This window comes from Triticum aestivum, chromosome 2D, assembly GCF_018294505.1.
Source record: "Triticum aestivum cultivar Chinese Spring chromosome 2D, IWGSC CS RefSeq v2.1, whole genome shotgun sequence".
NCBI classification, from domain to species: domain Eukaryota; kingdom Viridiplantae; phylum Streptophyta; class Magnoliopsida; order Poales; family Poaceae; genus Triticum; species Triticum aestivum.
In genome coordinates, this window is record NC_057799.1 from 4,127,581 (window position 1) to 4,143,300 (window position 15,720).

Genomic DNA, 15,720 nt, shown 5'->3' on the forward strand with positions numbered 1-15,720 from the left:
AACAATCATCAATTTGACCAACATAATGCTAGTATTATATCACAAGAAAAATATTCCATAGAAAACTTCTAAAGATATACCATTTATGATATACATTTGGTGTTACTTTGATTAAATGATTAATTTAGGGATACACTTGGGCCTTATAAATCGAAAGAGGGACTATCTAGTATAATTCGCCCGGCTGCTAATACGCATCATGCATTCATCTTAAACTCGATGTAGTATAATCGAAAAGTGATGTACAAGGGATTCTTGGCCCTACGCACAAGAGACCTGCATGCATGATGCATGCCTGAGAGATCACAACAATTGGCATGAGTGTTTTGCTGACTATACATTGTCACGCCAATTGCATGCGTTGAGCTAGCTTTATACTGTTCCTGGTGCGGCTGCTATGAGATGCAATCTTGGGGCTGCCATGGTCTTTGACCAAGGATCCGTCCTATGAAGATAAATATAACACATGCGACAAGAAATACATTCCTCAAAGTAACTTTGATTTAACTTTGGTAGGTCCATCATTTTTCTTTGTACATTCTACACAAATTAAAATAGTTTGAATTTTTTTACATTCTCTATTAAGTTTAAATTAGTGTGATATTTTGGATTATGACACGAGTTGAATGTAAATTTGGCAACTAGTTTTTGTCTATTAAGTACATGTATCACGAACAACTGCACCCAGAAAGGGCTGGAGTTTTCTGATCTGAGGTACATCTGAACCGCCAAAAAAAAGATATACTTTCAAGTTTCAAAATAAATGAACACAAAAGATTCATGTATATAGAGGATGGTTAAAAGTATGTGGATGTAAATTCTGAACATAAACATGACAATACTATGTGACATGTAAAAAACGGACAAAATGGCTAAGGAACAGTGCAAGTCACAAGTATAGCAATCTAAAATAGATTTCTCCACGCTGGAAATACACGATTTTATGCCCATCAATTGGGTGGGTCTAAAGGCACTACCGGATAATCAACCTGAAGGTAGGTAGATTAGTAGTGCATGCGGTCGTCTTTATAGTTCGGCCGGCCGGCTGCTAACGATGAGAAATATGCATGGACCTGCAATCGCTTGGACATTATTTAAAGGCCTCACGCACACATTCTCCTTCCTCCCCAAAGAAAGCTATCTATAGCCCAAGCTGCTAACTCTTGAAAACAAAGAAGCAACGGTTAATTTCCATGGCGTCCGGCAATGCTGCTACTCCTGCGTTCAGCTACGAGCCCTCACCATGGATCGACTTCTTTGCTGGATATGAGCCACCGCTGCTACAGGTATAATAAAAGCTAACTATTTATGGCACAAAATGTCACCATGCACGAAGGTATTTATTTGTAACTATTTTATGCATTTTTGTACTAGTATCTACTACCCGGCCTATGCTGGGCCGGCCCAAGAGGTGCCAAAATGTACACCATGCACCCACTACTTGCAGGCCCAAGTAGGAACACATTTCTAATTACCATCCGTGCTCCTCTAGAGATCCATGTCAACCGGTTGCTTATCGTGTGTACTTCACTAGTCGACACTTCTTATAGTATCTGAATATGTCTATAGACTTTATATTTCACATACCCAGCGGTACAGATTTGTCATATTCAGATATCTACTTTGTATATCATCAACAACACTCATAGTCATAAGTAAATCGTCTAGTGTAACTCCATGCTTGAGTGGAAGCAATTTGAAACCACATGCATGCTTTTGAAATTAAATATGCTGGCCACGACCGACACCCTTAGAAGATACATGTGAATAGCCTTTGGTTGGCACATGTTGGAAAGTTGGACTCAGTGAAAGGATATATGGTTATTTTATACAATCATGTACTTTTGGTCCATTTTGTTTCACTGGAGATACGAGTTGTTATATTTTTTCAACTATTTTTGGTTTTGGCGACATTTTCTTTACCTAGCTCACCCTTGTCCCTTTTGGTTAATTAAAAATGTTCAATTCTTGCATTGCAGAAATCCAAGCAGTGGATGACGCTTAGGGCAAAAAAACTGAAGGAAGACATATGTATGTTGTTTAAAACCAGCAATGACATAGTGGTAAAAATGTCCTTAGTGGATACACTACAACATCTCGGAATTGATCACCACTTTGAAGACCAGATTGACACCGCTATGAGGCAAATCCTGAAGAGTGAATTTAGTAATTACAACCTCTATGAAGTTGCCCTTCGGTTTCGCTTGCTGAGGGAACATGGACACTGGGTATCTCCAGGTATATATATTCCTAACAATTTTTTCTTATTATACATAGTTGGTTACGAAAAATTATGAAAGAAAAATCATGATGTGCAAATTTTTAACTGGCTAAGAAATTGAGTTATCAAGATTAGATTGGTAACCTTATTTGCAAAATATTTCATAATGTGGACGACATGTCTACAACAATAGAAGCTCCATTGACAATGTGGTCACGAGAACACCAACATTTATTTATCGATTTACAGATGTTTTCAATCGATTCAAAAGTGAAGATGGAAGCTTCGTCAAGGATATAACAAATGAACCCAGGACACTATTATGTCTATACAATGCATCTCATCTTCTAATTCATGGTGAGCCAGCACTTGAAGAAGCCATAGCTTTTGCAAGGCATCATCTTGAATCATGTAGTGGTACTTTAAAGACCCCACTAGCTCAACAAGTCCAACGTGCCCTTCACATACCAATGCCAAGGACAAATAAGAGGGTGGAAATGCTACATTATATCCAAGAGTATGAACAAGAGGAGCATAACCCGATGCTACTGGAGCTTGCCAAATTGGATTTCAACCTTCAGCAAAATGTCCACTCAAAGGAGCTCAAAGTTATTACCAGGTATGTTATTTATCTTTCTTATATAAACAGAATATATAACCCAGTAATGATTCACGGGTGGTTGCCCTCACATACTACATCTTCAAACAAACAAAAAACCAAAAGTCTAGTTAATACTACATTTCTAGTACTTAACATCATTGAAATTAAGAGTTTACGTGGTTGCCTTTTTTGATTAATATGAGAATGCATATTCATTAATGGTTCGTGATGCTTCAGTGTTTCATAGTTTCTGTGCATTGTAGGATAATTACATACATGGTGTAGTGAGAATGCACATGCTTTTAATAATAATTGACCATTGTTCTTTTATCTCTTAATGGGGCTAGCGATGTTATATTCTACATGGACTATATATGTACTAGTTCAGATAACATTGCTTAAGTAATTCACAGGTGGTGGAAACATTTTTTTGGATATATCGAGCTAAGCTTTATCCGCGATCGTGTGGTGGAGGGTTATACATGGGCCTCCGTGTTGTACTATGATACAAAATTTGAGCTCCCTCGAAGTATGATCACAAAGATGATTGTACTAATTACCACATTAGATGACATATATGACAACCATGCCACCCTAGAGGACAGTTGGAAGCTACATGAAGCAATACAAAGGTGGGATTGATTTAGCTCTACATTTTATCTCTCGAATTGTCAGTGCTTCTAATGTATATTCCACTAAGATAGCGATTCCATATCATATCAGTACGTCCTTAGAATCACTGGCAATCACGGTCAGTAAATATGTGCGCAACGTGATTTTTCCATGACGTTTAAAGTGATAAAGTAATTACGAACATGCGTGTACTGGATAATAACTATTTTTAATACTTATGAAGAAGTAATTGAACACCCTGCATTGCCGACCATAAGAGTGCAATTCTAACAAGAAAAAAATGGTATACAAATCATGCTTCAACCCAGGAGCATATTACTATTCTTTGGATAATTACCGCGTCCAGAGGTGGACAAGCTGAATCCGATGTTGACATGCATTTTTCATAAGTCTTAACACACTAGCACTCATTGGTACATACAATCTGGTTACAATTGCAATTTCAAATGAAAATGTGATGCATGATTAGATTATTATTTTATTAACACAAACATATATGTTGCCATAATAAGAGGTGGATGAAAGAAAATCTAAATGCAGTAACGAATGAGATATATTACCTATAATGAAATCTTGATGTCATGTTACACTATTTGCCTCATGGAGCAAAGTGAAACTAGTGGTTCTTGATGTGTTGAAGAAAGACGAAGAGTATAGAAAAATAAAATGTTAGGTTAACATGCAAACAAAGAATTTTCAAACTACGATAACTTGTTTTAAGATTGTTTTTGTGAATTGGCCTTCTAGATGGGATAAGAGCGCCGCTTTTCTCCTGCCGGAGTACTTGAAGAAGTTCTATATGGAGATGCTGAGGACATTTGACAATATTGAGGCTGAAATGCCAACCAATACGAACTACGATATAGCACACCTGAAAAAAGCGGTAAGTTCATGTACCCTTTTCTGTCTTGTAAAAAAAACATATAACTAAGTGAGGCGTTTTGGCTCCCAGGATCATCTGCACCTGCGCTCAGTAAAAAAATCAAACAAAATACTAGAAAAATTCAAAAAATTCCATTTTTTTGGCATGGTAGATAATTTATTGCATGATGTCTGGTCCAAATGTGAAATCATTTGGACATCTGAGTAGCTCTCGGCAAAAAAGACAAATTTGTGGTCTGTTAAATAGTGTACTGTTCACATACTGTTCTGACCCAATTTGTCTTTTTTGCTGAGAGCTACTCAAATGTCCAAATGCTATGAAATTTGGAGCGCACCTCACGCACCAAATTATCTACCTTCCACAAAAATTTGTTTTTTTAATTTTTTTGAATTTGTTAAGAATTTTTTATTGAGCAGGTGCAGATGAGCCTGGGCTCAGAATTGGATATTCCCATATAACTCTCTCTCTCTCTCTCTGTGTGTGTGGGGGGGGGGGGTTGTGCATCTCTCTCTCTCTCTCTCTCTCATTAATTTTGGGATTACATCTCTTTGTTTGCATGCAGGTCCAAAATAACGTGACTGGTTACCTGCAAGAAGCGAAATGGTCACACAGGAACCACAAGCCAAGCTTTGTAGATCAGGTCAAGTTGACTAGCCTGAACATTGGTGTGCCAACGATATGTGTGAGTATGATGGCTGGAATGAGTGATGCAATGATGAAGCCAGCACTCAAATGGGCTGCTAGTGTCCCGGATGTCGTCATATCAGTCGGGAAGATTTCCCGTTTCATGAATGATATCGGTGCATTTGAGGTATATATATAATATTTCAATTTTTTTGCATACATGTTACTTGCTCCTTTCACACATGTAAGAAGCTCAAGTTCAAGCATATTGAGATATAATTTTGACCAACAATTTGACAGCTAAAATGTGATTTATTTGACAAAAAAAATCATAGTATGGGTTACACTTAGAATTATTTTTCAGCAATGTCATTTTTGTGATGCTACCTTAACTTCATTGGTCTATATTTTATAAATTTGTACACATCAAAATGTGTGGGCACCTATGGAAAAGGGGGCAGGGCTCAGTTACCAAGTTTGTACTATCATTGTGAGCGGATGCAAGATATTAAATTGATACATACTTACATAAAGATGATTATTGATGTTATCATACAGCGTAGAAAATGCAAGGGGGATCTGGCAAGCACTGTAGAGTGTTACATCAGTGAGTACAACGTGACAAGTGAAGTGGCCATTATCAAAATTGTTGCCCTGATAGAACAAGAATGGAAGACTCTGAACCAAGCTCGCTTTGAAAATCATCTTCTCCCTGCATTGCAGCAGTTCATTAGCTTAGCGATTAGCACAACATTTTTCTATGGTAACAGAAATGATGTATACACGCACAGCGCACATATGCAGTGGACTATTGAGAGGCTCTTCCTGAAGAATATGTAAGCCTTGGCCCAATTCATCGTGTATTTGTTCCCTAGTTTTCACCATAGAAAGGGAAATGTTGATAAGCATGCATGTGATTCACTGATAATATGTGAAATGCAACAGTGCAAGAAAGTTGTAGCAGTGCATTTTATTACGGCGTGATAATTTTGGTTATAATTATATCTCGACTCAAACTTTATCTTATGTAAAGGACTAAACATATCGATGTATGTTTGAGTTCGTCAGAGATTGAAAGAGTTGTGCATATATCAAACTTAACTACTCATGGATAAGCTTGTTCATACTTTTTTACATAGAGGTACATGCAAACCTTTGCATAGAGATATTATTTGACATAGCCAATGTCAGTCAGAATAATATGAAAAATAATCTGATAGTCCAACAAGAGCAATGCAAACATCTACAGATGTACAGACTACAGAGCAACAAAAACATTCTGGTTCAATAAAGGTCCTCTATATAATTATTACTATATACATTCCATATGTATATCGAAATAGCTTTGGAGCGTGGCCGTAGAAAAGCTAGCAGCTGAAGGTCAAACTTTCTGCTTACAGTTATCCCAAATTTCTTAGACATGTTCAGTGACTCTTTAATTGGCTCGTCGGGAATTAGCACCAGTCAAAGTGGTGGAGAAGATTTGCCAAGACAATCTTTACGGTGGTCATGCTGAACAGCGCCGAAAGAGGTGACTTCAAAATGTGTCCCATAATAATCCACGTTATTCTCAAACCTCTTCGGCTTGAACGATCCCTCGCTCGCTCTCAGAGTCAATCGCACAAACCAGGTTATGAGCTCAACGAAAAAAAAGGATTTTGTGGGATTGCCTGGAAAACCGCCTTGCGAGCGTTAGCGTTAGCGACAGCGCCATCTCCTGATGGATATTTTTCCCGCATCTCCAATAGTGCTGATACGTCTCCAACGTATCTATAATTTTTATTGTTTCATGCTATTATATTATCTGTTTTGGATGTTTTATATGCATTAATATGCAAATTTATATGATTTTTGGGACTAACCTATTAACCTAGAGCCCTGTGTCAGTTCCTGTTTTTTTCCTTGTTTTTGAGTTTCACAGAAAAAGAATACCAAACGGAGTCCAAATAGAATAAAAATTTCGCAGTGATTTTTCTTGGACTAGAAGACACCCAGGAGACTTGGAGTGCAAGTCAGAAGAGCCACGAGGCAGCCACAAGGGTGGAGGGCGCGCCCCCGACCTTGTGGGCCCCTCGGCGACCCCCTGACCTAGATCTTCCTCCTATATATTCTCAAATATCCAAAAAATTCCAGGGGAGCCACGAAACCACTTTTCCACCGCCGCAACCTTCTCTACCCATGAGATCCCATCTATGGGCCTTTTTCGGCGTCCTGTCGAAGGGGGATTCGATCATGGAGAGCTTCTACATCAACACCATTGCCTCTCCGATGAAGCGTGAGTAGTTTACCACAGACCTACGGGTCCATAGCTAGTAGAACTACAAAAAAAAGACACATCCGTGACATTTTGGGCCGAACGAATTTTTTTCCTGTCATGCTTATGACACTTCTAATTCATTGACAAAAAATCAAGATAGAAAATGGGCTTTTCGTCCTGGGCGGGCCGGAGACGCAGTTGCATGACATTTTTTGGGCAATCCATGACGGAAAAAACCATGGTATAAGCGAGGGCGAGGAAAATATCGAGGAGTTCCCGGTTATGGTGGGTGGTCGGGGGGCCGAGCGATGCGCGTTTCTCTCGTACACGTACGCGCGTGGGTGCGAGGCGTTGGGCTCTAACTGAACCCGAGCGAGGCGTTCACCTACTGAACCCGAGCGATTGCACTGCAGGCTATGCGTTACTGAACCCGAGCGATCGATCGATGAGTGTTAATTGAACCCGATCGAGCGATTCCTTCGCTACTGCTGCTAACTGAAGCCGATCGAACCTGCTGCCTCTTGATGAACAGTGAGCATTATTGGGGGGGTTGGATGAACAGTTCCCGGTGTGGAGGTGGATGAACAGGACACCGTGGTAGTAGAGGCCGTTGCCGCTGGATGAGCAGGACCCCGATCGAGCTGGTTGGGGGTGGATGAACAGGACCCCGTGGAGGGCTGGTTGAACAGTAGCCGATGGAGGGCTAGATGAACAGTAGCCCGTGGAGGGGTGGTTGAACAGGACCACGTGGAGAGGGCTGGTTGAACAGTAGCCAGTGGAGGAGCGGTGGAGGCTGGATGAACAGTGGCTGGTGGAGGCAGGAGAGAAGACGCCATGGATGAAAAGTCGCAGGTGGAGGCTGGAGGAGGTCGACGGTGGATGAACAGTAGCCCGTGGAGGCAGTCGACGATGAAGATGAACAGTATCCCGTGGAGTCCCGTTTTGCGGTATGCCACACCCCTCCCGATGAACAGGACCCCGTTTCGACCGTAGCGCTCCAGCACAACTCCGTTTCCTCCGTTTTGCGGTACGCCACACCCCTCCCGATCAACAGGACCCCGTTTCGACCGTAGGAGGTCCAAGAGAAGTCCGTTTCCTCCGTTTTGCGGTACGCCAGACCCCTCCCGGTGAACAGGATCCCGTTTCGACCGTGGCCGGTCGAACACAAGGCCGTTTCCTCCGTTCTGCGGTACGCCAGGCCTCGTTTCGATCGGTTGTTCCGTCCAAGCCGGTTGGCTCCCGATGAACACAACGACGATGCAGTTTCTCCGTTCTGACCCAGCCATGTAGACGAGCTCTGGTCGTACGTATGCGCGAGTAGGCGTTCGAGACCCCGCCCATATGTACGTACGTGGCCGTATTTACTTTCTTGCACCCTGGCCGCTGTACGTATGTGTACATGATATTAACGGGACTGCGTGATATGCTACGTGCGCGCCTCTACTACAACACGTGCGTGCCTCTACTACGACACGTGCCCTTCCTTACACGGCCACGGTTCATCTCTGTAGCCTGCAGACAGACCGATCGACCAGTATGTACGTACACGTTCGCGACCAGAGTGACAACGCTACGTACGCTTCAACCAAGTGGGTCCCGACTGTCAAGCACTTCCTTGCGTGCGAAGATGTAGCTAGTGGGTCCCAGCAGTCAGGGGGCGAATCATATTTTTTGCCCGTAATATGCACGCACTTCCTTGTGTGCGAAGATGTAGCTGGTGGGTCCCAGCAGTCAGTGGGGAAACTTTTTTTCATAAAATACTGTGGCCCGTCCGGTGGGTCCCTGCTGTCAGGTGGAGGAATCATTATTTTCCGCATAATACTGAGGCACTTTCTTACTGCGGCCGTGGACCCAGCTGTCAGCCTCTCCATGTACAGTACTCTTCCGATGGAAGTCGTTCCTTGACCACGCCGCGCCGAGAGCACCAGGGCGGTGGACGACGGCGAGGCGTAGGAAGGGGACGACGCGGAGCCGGGGAATACGCGGCAGTGGATGCCCACGCGGAGAGGAGTACGAGGGTTCACTGGTTCGGCTGTGGTGTGAGGCTGTCGTCGCCGCAGCGCCTGGCGAGCGGTGGGAATAATAGGGGGTGGTGAGGCTTCCGCGGTAGCACAGCCAGCCACGGGAGGCAGGAGCATGCGGCACGACCGGCGCTGGTTTGGGCGGCTAGAGCAAGAAGACCAGAGGTTGAAGAAGCACTATAGCCGTTGAATGGACATTGTACGATCACTGGAGCTAGAATCGTTCATATTGACTAAGTTGACAAAGCCCTCCATCCCCGTCAACTTAGTAGGCCCACAAGTTAGCCTCACACTATGGTGGGTCCCAGCTAGCAGGGGGAGTATTCATTTTTTTGTGCGTAATAAGAAGGCACTTCCTTGCGTGCGAAGATATAGCTAGCGGGTCCGAGCTGTCAGCGGGGGGAACGTTTTTTTTTGCAAAATACAGAGGCCATTCCGATGGGTCCCACCTGTCAGGTGGAGGAATCATTATTTTGCGCCTAATAAGGAGACATTTCCTTGTGTGCGGCCGTGGACCCAGCTGTCAGCCTCTCCACGTACCGTCCACTTCTGATTTCGTTCGTTGACCACGTTGACCATGCCGCGCCGAGAGCACCAGGGCGGTGGACGACGGCGAGGCCTAGGAAGGGAATGACACGGAGCAGGGGAAGATGCGGCAGTGGATGCCCACGCTGAGGGGAGTACGAGCGCTGAGTGGTCGGCTGCGGGGTGAGGCTGACATCACCGAAAAATAACAGGATGTGCGGGTGGGTAGAGGGATGGCCTGGCGGCAGCACAGCCGGCCACGGGAGGAGGGAGTAGGCAGTCCCGCCGGCGCTGGTTTGGGCGGCTGGAGCAGGAAGATCAAAGATTGAAGAAGCACGGCGGCCGTTGAATGGACATCCAACAGTCACTGCTCTGTGTTGACTAAGTTGACAAAGCCTTGCGTACGCGTCAATTTTTTTAGGAAAACGTCATCATGAACCTAGTAGGCCCAGAAGTCAGCCTCCAAATCCGTGGAAAACAGCATACAGCCCATTATCCATTATTTTCAATAATTTACAGCTCGTTTGCTAATTCTTAAGGATATTTTGAAGCCCATATTCTTTTTATTAGCATTACAGACCATATATTCTGGGCACTGCTAAAAAATTCAACGAAAATTTTCATATTTCGGTGGGGTCTGAACTCTTTTAATCACGAAATTTCTAGTCATGTTAAAAATAATTTTAAAAAATTTATATCAAAATAAAATTCAAAAAAATTCTCTGCCAAAAAATGAATGACTCTGGAGTCCGAGAAGGACTCTTGCCTTTCGGGTGAAACCGACTTTGTGGAGGCTTTTACTCCAAGTTTTGACCCCAAGGCTCAACATATAAATAGAGGGGTATGGCTAGCACCCAAGACACAGCAAGAAACACCAAGCCGTGTGCCGGCAACCCCGTCTCCTCTAGTTTATCATCCGTCATAGTTTTCGTAGTGCTTAGGCGAAGCCTTGCGAAGATTGTTCTTCACCAACACCGTTACCACACCGTCGTGCTGCCGGAACTCATCTACTACTTCGCCCCTCTTGCTGGATCGAGAAGGCGAGGACGTCATCGAGCTGAACGTGTGCAGAACTCGGAGGTGTCGTGCTTTCGGTACTTGGATCGGTCGGATCGTGAAGACGTATGACTACATCAACCGCGTTGACATAACGCTTCCGCTTACGGTCTACGAGGGTACGTAGACAACACTCTCCCCTCTCGTTGCTATGCAGCACCATGATCTTGCGTGTGCGTAGGAAATTTTTGAAATTACTACGTTCCCCAACACAGCAGCCCCCGCGTTGGGAACGGCGGCGGCTGCAGCCCCCGGGCCGGGTTGAGCAGTCCCCGGGCCGGGTTCGGCAGTCCCCGTGCTGGGTTGAGGCGCGGCCGGGACATAGATGGACTCGGAGTCCGGAGACGGCTTGACGGACTGCTTGTGCAGGTGCTCGAGGGAGACGCCGGACAGGATGGATTGCCGGGACGAGGCGATCTTGGCGAGTGTGCTGGCCGCCTCATTTTCCGTGCGCGGGACGTGGAGGAACTCGCAGCCCGCGAAGAATCCGGACAGCTTCTGGACAAGGAAGCGGTAGCTCGCCATGTTGGGGTCGCGGGCGTCCCACTCGCCGGAGCACTGCTACACCACCAGATCCTAGTCACCATAGCATAGGATGCATCGGATGCCGAGTTCTTTGGCAAGCCGGAGGCCATGCACAAGAGCTTCGTAGTTGGCGACGTTGTTGGAGGTGGTGAAGTGGATCTGGAGCGCGTATTTGAGCCGGTCGCCCTTCGGGGAGGACAGCACAATGCCGGCCCCTAGGCCGAGACGCATCTTCGAGCCATCAAAGTGCATGTGCCAGTGCATTGAGTCCGGCGGCGGCGGCAGGTACTGGGTCTCGGTCCAGTCGACGAGGAAGTCGGCCAAAGCTTGGGACTTGATCACAGTGCGAGGCTCGTAGAGGATGGTGTGGCCAGCTAGCTCGAGCGCCCACTTGGCGACCCGGCCAGAGGCATCCTGGCACCCGATGATCTCGCCGAGAGGGGCCGTGTTGACCACGGTAACAACGTGCTCTTGGAAGTATTGCTTCAAATTCTTGGCGGTGAAGTACACGCCGTAACACATTTTCTGGTAGTGCGGGTAGTTCTACTTGGAGGCGGAGAGCAGCTCGCTCAGGTTGTAGATGGGACGCCGGATGGCTTGGATCTTGCCCTTCTCTAGTCGCTCGACCACCATCACCGTGCTGACCGACCGCGAGGTTGCGGCGACGTAGAGCAACAACGGCTCCTTCTCGGCCGATGCGGCTAGGACGAGTGCGGTGGAGAGCATGTGCTTGAGGTCCCGGAAAGCCTCGTCCGCCTGGTCGTTCCATTCGAATGGCGTCGTCTTCTTCATCTGCTGATACAGGGGCAAGGCCCTCTCGCCCAGTCTGCTAAGAAACCGGCTGACAAAGGCCAAGCAGCCGGTGAACTTCTGGACATCGCGCAGCCGAGCCGGCTTGCGCATGCGCTCGATGGCCTTGATCTTCTCCGTGTTTGCCTCAATGCCGCGCTCCGAGACGAGGAAGCCGAGTACCTTTCCGTCCGAGACGCCGAAAACGCACTTTTCCGGGTTGAGCTTGACCTTGTACTTGCACAGGTTGCCGAAGGTTTCCTTCAGGTCGTCGAGGAGCATGAGGTGCTGCTTGGTCTTCACCATGATGTCGTCCACATAGACGTGGACATTGCGGCCGAGTTGCGGCAGCAAGCATTTCTGCATGCAGCGCTGGAAGGTGGCGCCGGCCTTCTTCAGGCTGAACGACATGGTGATGTAGCAATACGCCCCAAAGGGCGTGATGAAGGACGTCTTCAGGGCGTCGGCCGGGTCTAGCTTGATCTGATGATAGCTGCAGTAAGCATCCAGGAAGGACAGAAGCTCACACCCGGCAGTGGAGTCGATGACTTGGTCGATCCACGGGAGGGCGAATGGATCCTTGGGGCAGGCCTTGTTCAGGCTAGTGTAGTCGATACATATGCGCCAGGTCTTTTTCTTCTTCAGGACGAGGACTGGGTTGGCCAGCCACTCGAGGTGAAACACTTCCATGATGAAGCTGGCCGCCAAGAGCTTGGCGACCTCTTCACCAATGGTTCTTCTCTTCTCTTCTAAAAACGTCGCAGGGGTTGACGGACAGGCTTGGCGTTCTTGCGGACGTGGAGTTTATGCTCGGTGTACTTCCTGTGGATACCCAGCATGTCCTTTGGGGTCCATGCAAAAATATCCCGATTCTCATGGAGGAAGTCGACGAGCTCGCCTTCCTATTTGCTGTCAAGGCGGGTGCCCACGACAATGTACTTGCTGCAGCTGGGCTCTTTCGGGTTTAGCTTCACTTTCTTGGTCTCCTTGGAGGGCTTGAACGAGGCCTCGTCGGCCGGCTCCTCGACCGGGATTGGCGCGGCCGACGTCTCGTTGGCCAAGGCGACGATCCGGTCGAGTTGGCGCCGCTCCTTGGCTACGACCAGCGACTCGGCCAGCTTGGCATCGTCTCGGGCGCACTCTATGGACTTGCGGTAGTCGCCAACATTGCTGATGAGGCCCTTCGGACCCGGCAGCTTCATCTTCAGGTAGGCGTAGTGGGGAACCGCCATGAATTTGGCAAGCGCGGGCTGGCCCAGCAGCGCATGGTACGCGCTGGTCAGGTCCACCACCTCGAACTAGAGCGGCTCGCGTCAGAAATGGTCGCTATCGTCAAACAGGACGTTGAGGCGGACCCGGACGATTGGAGAGCAGGAGAGGCCGGGAACGATGTCGTGGAAGATCGTCCGGGTCGGCTCCAGCTCTTTGGCCTCGAGGCCGAGCTTGGTCATGGGTCGCGATAGAGGATATTGATGCTGTTGCCGCCGTCGATGAGGACTCGGGAGAACTTGCATGTGCACCGAGGCACGACGATGGTGGGGTTGAGGACGAGGGCGTAACCACCTGGGTTCGGCATGACGGCCGGGTGTTCCTCCCGAGTCCAGGTGACCGGGCGCTCCGACCAGTGCATGTATTCCGGCTTGGCCGGAATGACGGTGTTCACCTCCTGCCGAAGGAGGTGCTCGCTGCGTTCGTCATCGCCGAGGCTGGTGAAGACGACGTAGGTCGCGTTTTGGGCCAGGTAGACGTCGTCGCGCATCGCGCCGCCAGCCGGAGGTAGCGGTGGAGGCGGAGGCAGCTAGCCCGCTCCCGGAGCCGGGGCCAGAGGAGGCGGGATGTCGCCCCTCATGAGGCGCTTGGTGATGGCGCACTGCTGAAGCGTGTGCGTGGACGGCCTTGCGCCGCTGTGGTGCTTGCAAGGGGCGTCAAGAATCTCCTCGAAGTTCATGGCGGGTTGCCACGTCGTCTTGCCGGTCTGCCGGCGCTTGGCGGCCGGGTCGGTCGTGGGCGCCTGTTCAGCGGTCGCGACAAGCCGGTTGTCGTAGCGCTGGGCCGGCTGATCGGCCCTGCGCTTGTTGTTCTGCTGGTTGTGCTGCTGCCGGCTTCCTTCGTCGGCTGGCTTCGGAGGGGGAACCGCTTTGCTTTGCCGGCTTCAGCCAGTGCTACCTGGATCTTCATGGCGGAGTCGGCATTTGCGTACTTGTCCGCCGTCACCATGAGCGCAGCCATGGTGGCCGGCTCAGAGCGTAAGATCTTGTGCTTGAGGAGGGTGCCATCCTGGCACCCGTTGATGAAGTATTGGATCCCTTGGACTTTGTCGACGCCCTCGCAGCTGTTCCGGAGCTCGGTCCAGCGTGCGAGGTACTCACGACCGGTTTCCGCCGGTCCCTGCACGCACATGGCGAGCTGACTGGGGCGGCCGGGTCTTTTGTATGTGCCGGTGAAGTTGCACACGAAGGCCTGCTCGAAGTCGACCCACGCGTTGATGCTGCCCGCCGGCAGACTGTTCAACCAGGTGCGGGCCAACCCCCTGGAGCATGAGCGGCGCGTAGCGCACGGCGAGGCGGTGGTTACCGTCGGCGATGCCGATGGTGGTGGTGTAGTCGGTGAGCCAGTCCTCCGGCTTCACGGTGCCGTTGTATTTGGGGGTGTCGCGGGGGAGCGTGAACCCTTTAGTAAAGGGCTCATTCCGGATGCGTGGTCCAAAGCACACGCCCGACAGGGCCGCTCTCCTCCAGCTCCTGGGAGAGGGCGAGTCGGTCGAGGCGGTGGCGGGCGTCGGTGTCGTCGATGGTGCACGGGCCCAACCGGTTGGTGACTGCGCCGCGGGGGGCCGGATCGACCGCAGTCGGACATCGGCTGGGTTGGAGCAGGGGGTTGAGTCGGTGTCGGACCTCCGAGATCGGCTCGTCGCCCAAGCCGCTGGCAGTCGTCCGGGCGGGGTTGCGCCGGGTCCGGGTGCGGCCGGAGTGCGCCTCGCCGGGTGGCTAAGACGCCGTGTTCTGGTGGTCGCCGGGTCCGCCGGCGCGGGCGGAGCCGGATCCCGCCGGCTTGGCAAGTTGGTTGAGGCGGTCCTGCTATGCGTTAGCCGCAGCGAGGAGGTCATTCACCCTTTTGAGGCGTTCCTGCAGCTCTTCGCCCGCGAGCTGATCCAGGCCAACTGCGACCGCCTGAGCGGCGCACATGTTCTTCAGGGGAGACTCGTAGACGGGAGGGATGGCGCCGAAGGAGCGTCCGATCGCGCCCCCGGGCCCGCACGTCGGCGACCTAGCTTGGCTCAGGCGTATTCGGCGTGAAGCCGTAGGCGGCGTTGCGCTCGAGCTGAGCGGAGTTGAGGCGATACTGCATGGCGGCGAGCGTCCTGGTGAGGTCCAACAAGCGCTGGCAGTCCTCGTCGAGACGAGTCCGGGCCTCGGCGATGTTGGAGGCATCGATGTCGGTGCCGATGGGGACGCGAAGGCTCTGCATCGTGCCACGCAGCGGGTTGGGCGAGCCGGCCCGTTCCGCTGCGGCCCTGGCTTCGGTGGCCTTCCTGGCCACGCTGGACGAGGAAGAGGCGCCGGTGTCGGTGATGAAGACCTCCAT

At 49.3% G+C, this 15,720-nt stretch overlaps 1 protein-coding gene across 1 annotated transcript; it reads left to right on the plus strand.

The window, feature by feature from the left end:
- Nucleotides 1-1,193: 1,193 nt before the first annotated feature.
- LOC123048133 (tau-cadinol synthase-like) lies at nucleotides 1,194-5,802 on the plus strand. Its single transcript, XM_044471295.1, has 6 exons — nucleotides 1,194-1,286; nucleotides 2,127-2,238; nucleotides 2,471-2,840; nucleotides 4,203-4,338; nucleotides 4,901-5,149; nucleotides 5,521-5,802. Exons 1-6 carry the CDS (start codon nucleotides 1,194-1,196, stop codon nucleotides 5,800-5,802), a joined length of 1,242 nt encoding a protein of 413 aa, XP_044327230.1.
- Nucleotides 5,803-15,720: the final 9,918 nt, after the last annotated feature.

Coding starts and splice junctions, on each gene's coding strand:
- LOC123048133 (XM_044471295.1), top strand. CDS start 1,194: ATGGCGTCCGGCAATGCTGCTACTCCTGCGTTCAGCTACGAGCCCTCA. Junction 4,339..4,900: donor TAGCACACCTGAAAAAAGCG/GTAAGTTCATGT, acceptor GTTTGCATGCAG/GTCCAAAATAACGTGACTGG. Junction 5,150..5,520: donor ATGATATCGGTGCATTTGAG/GTATATATATAA, acceptor GTTATCATACAG/CGTAGAAAATGCAAGGGGGA.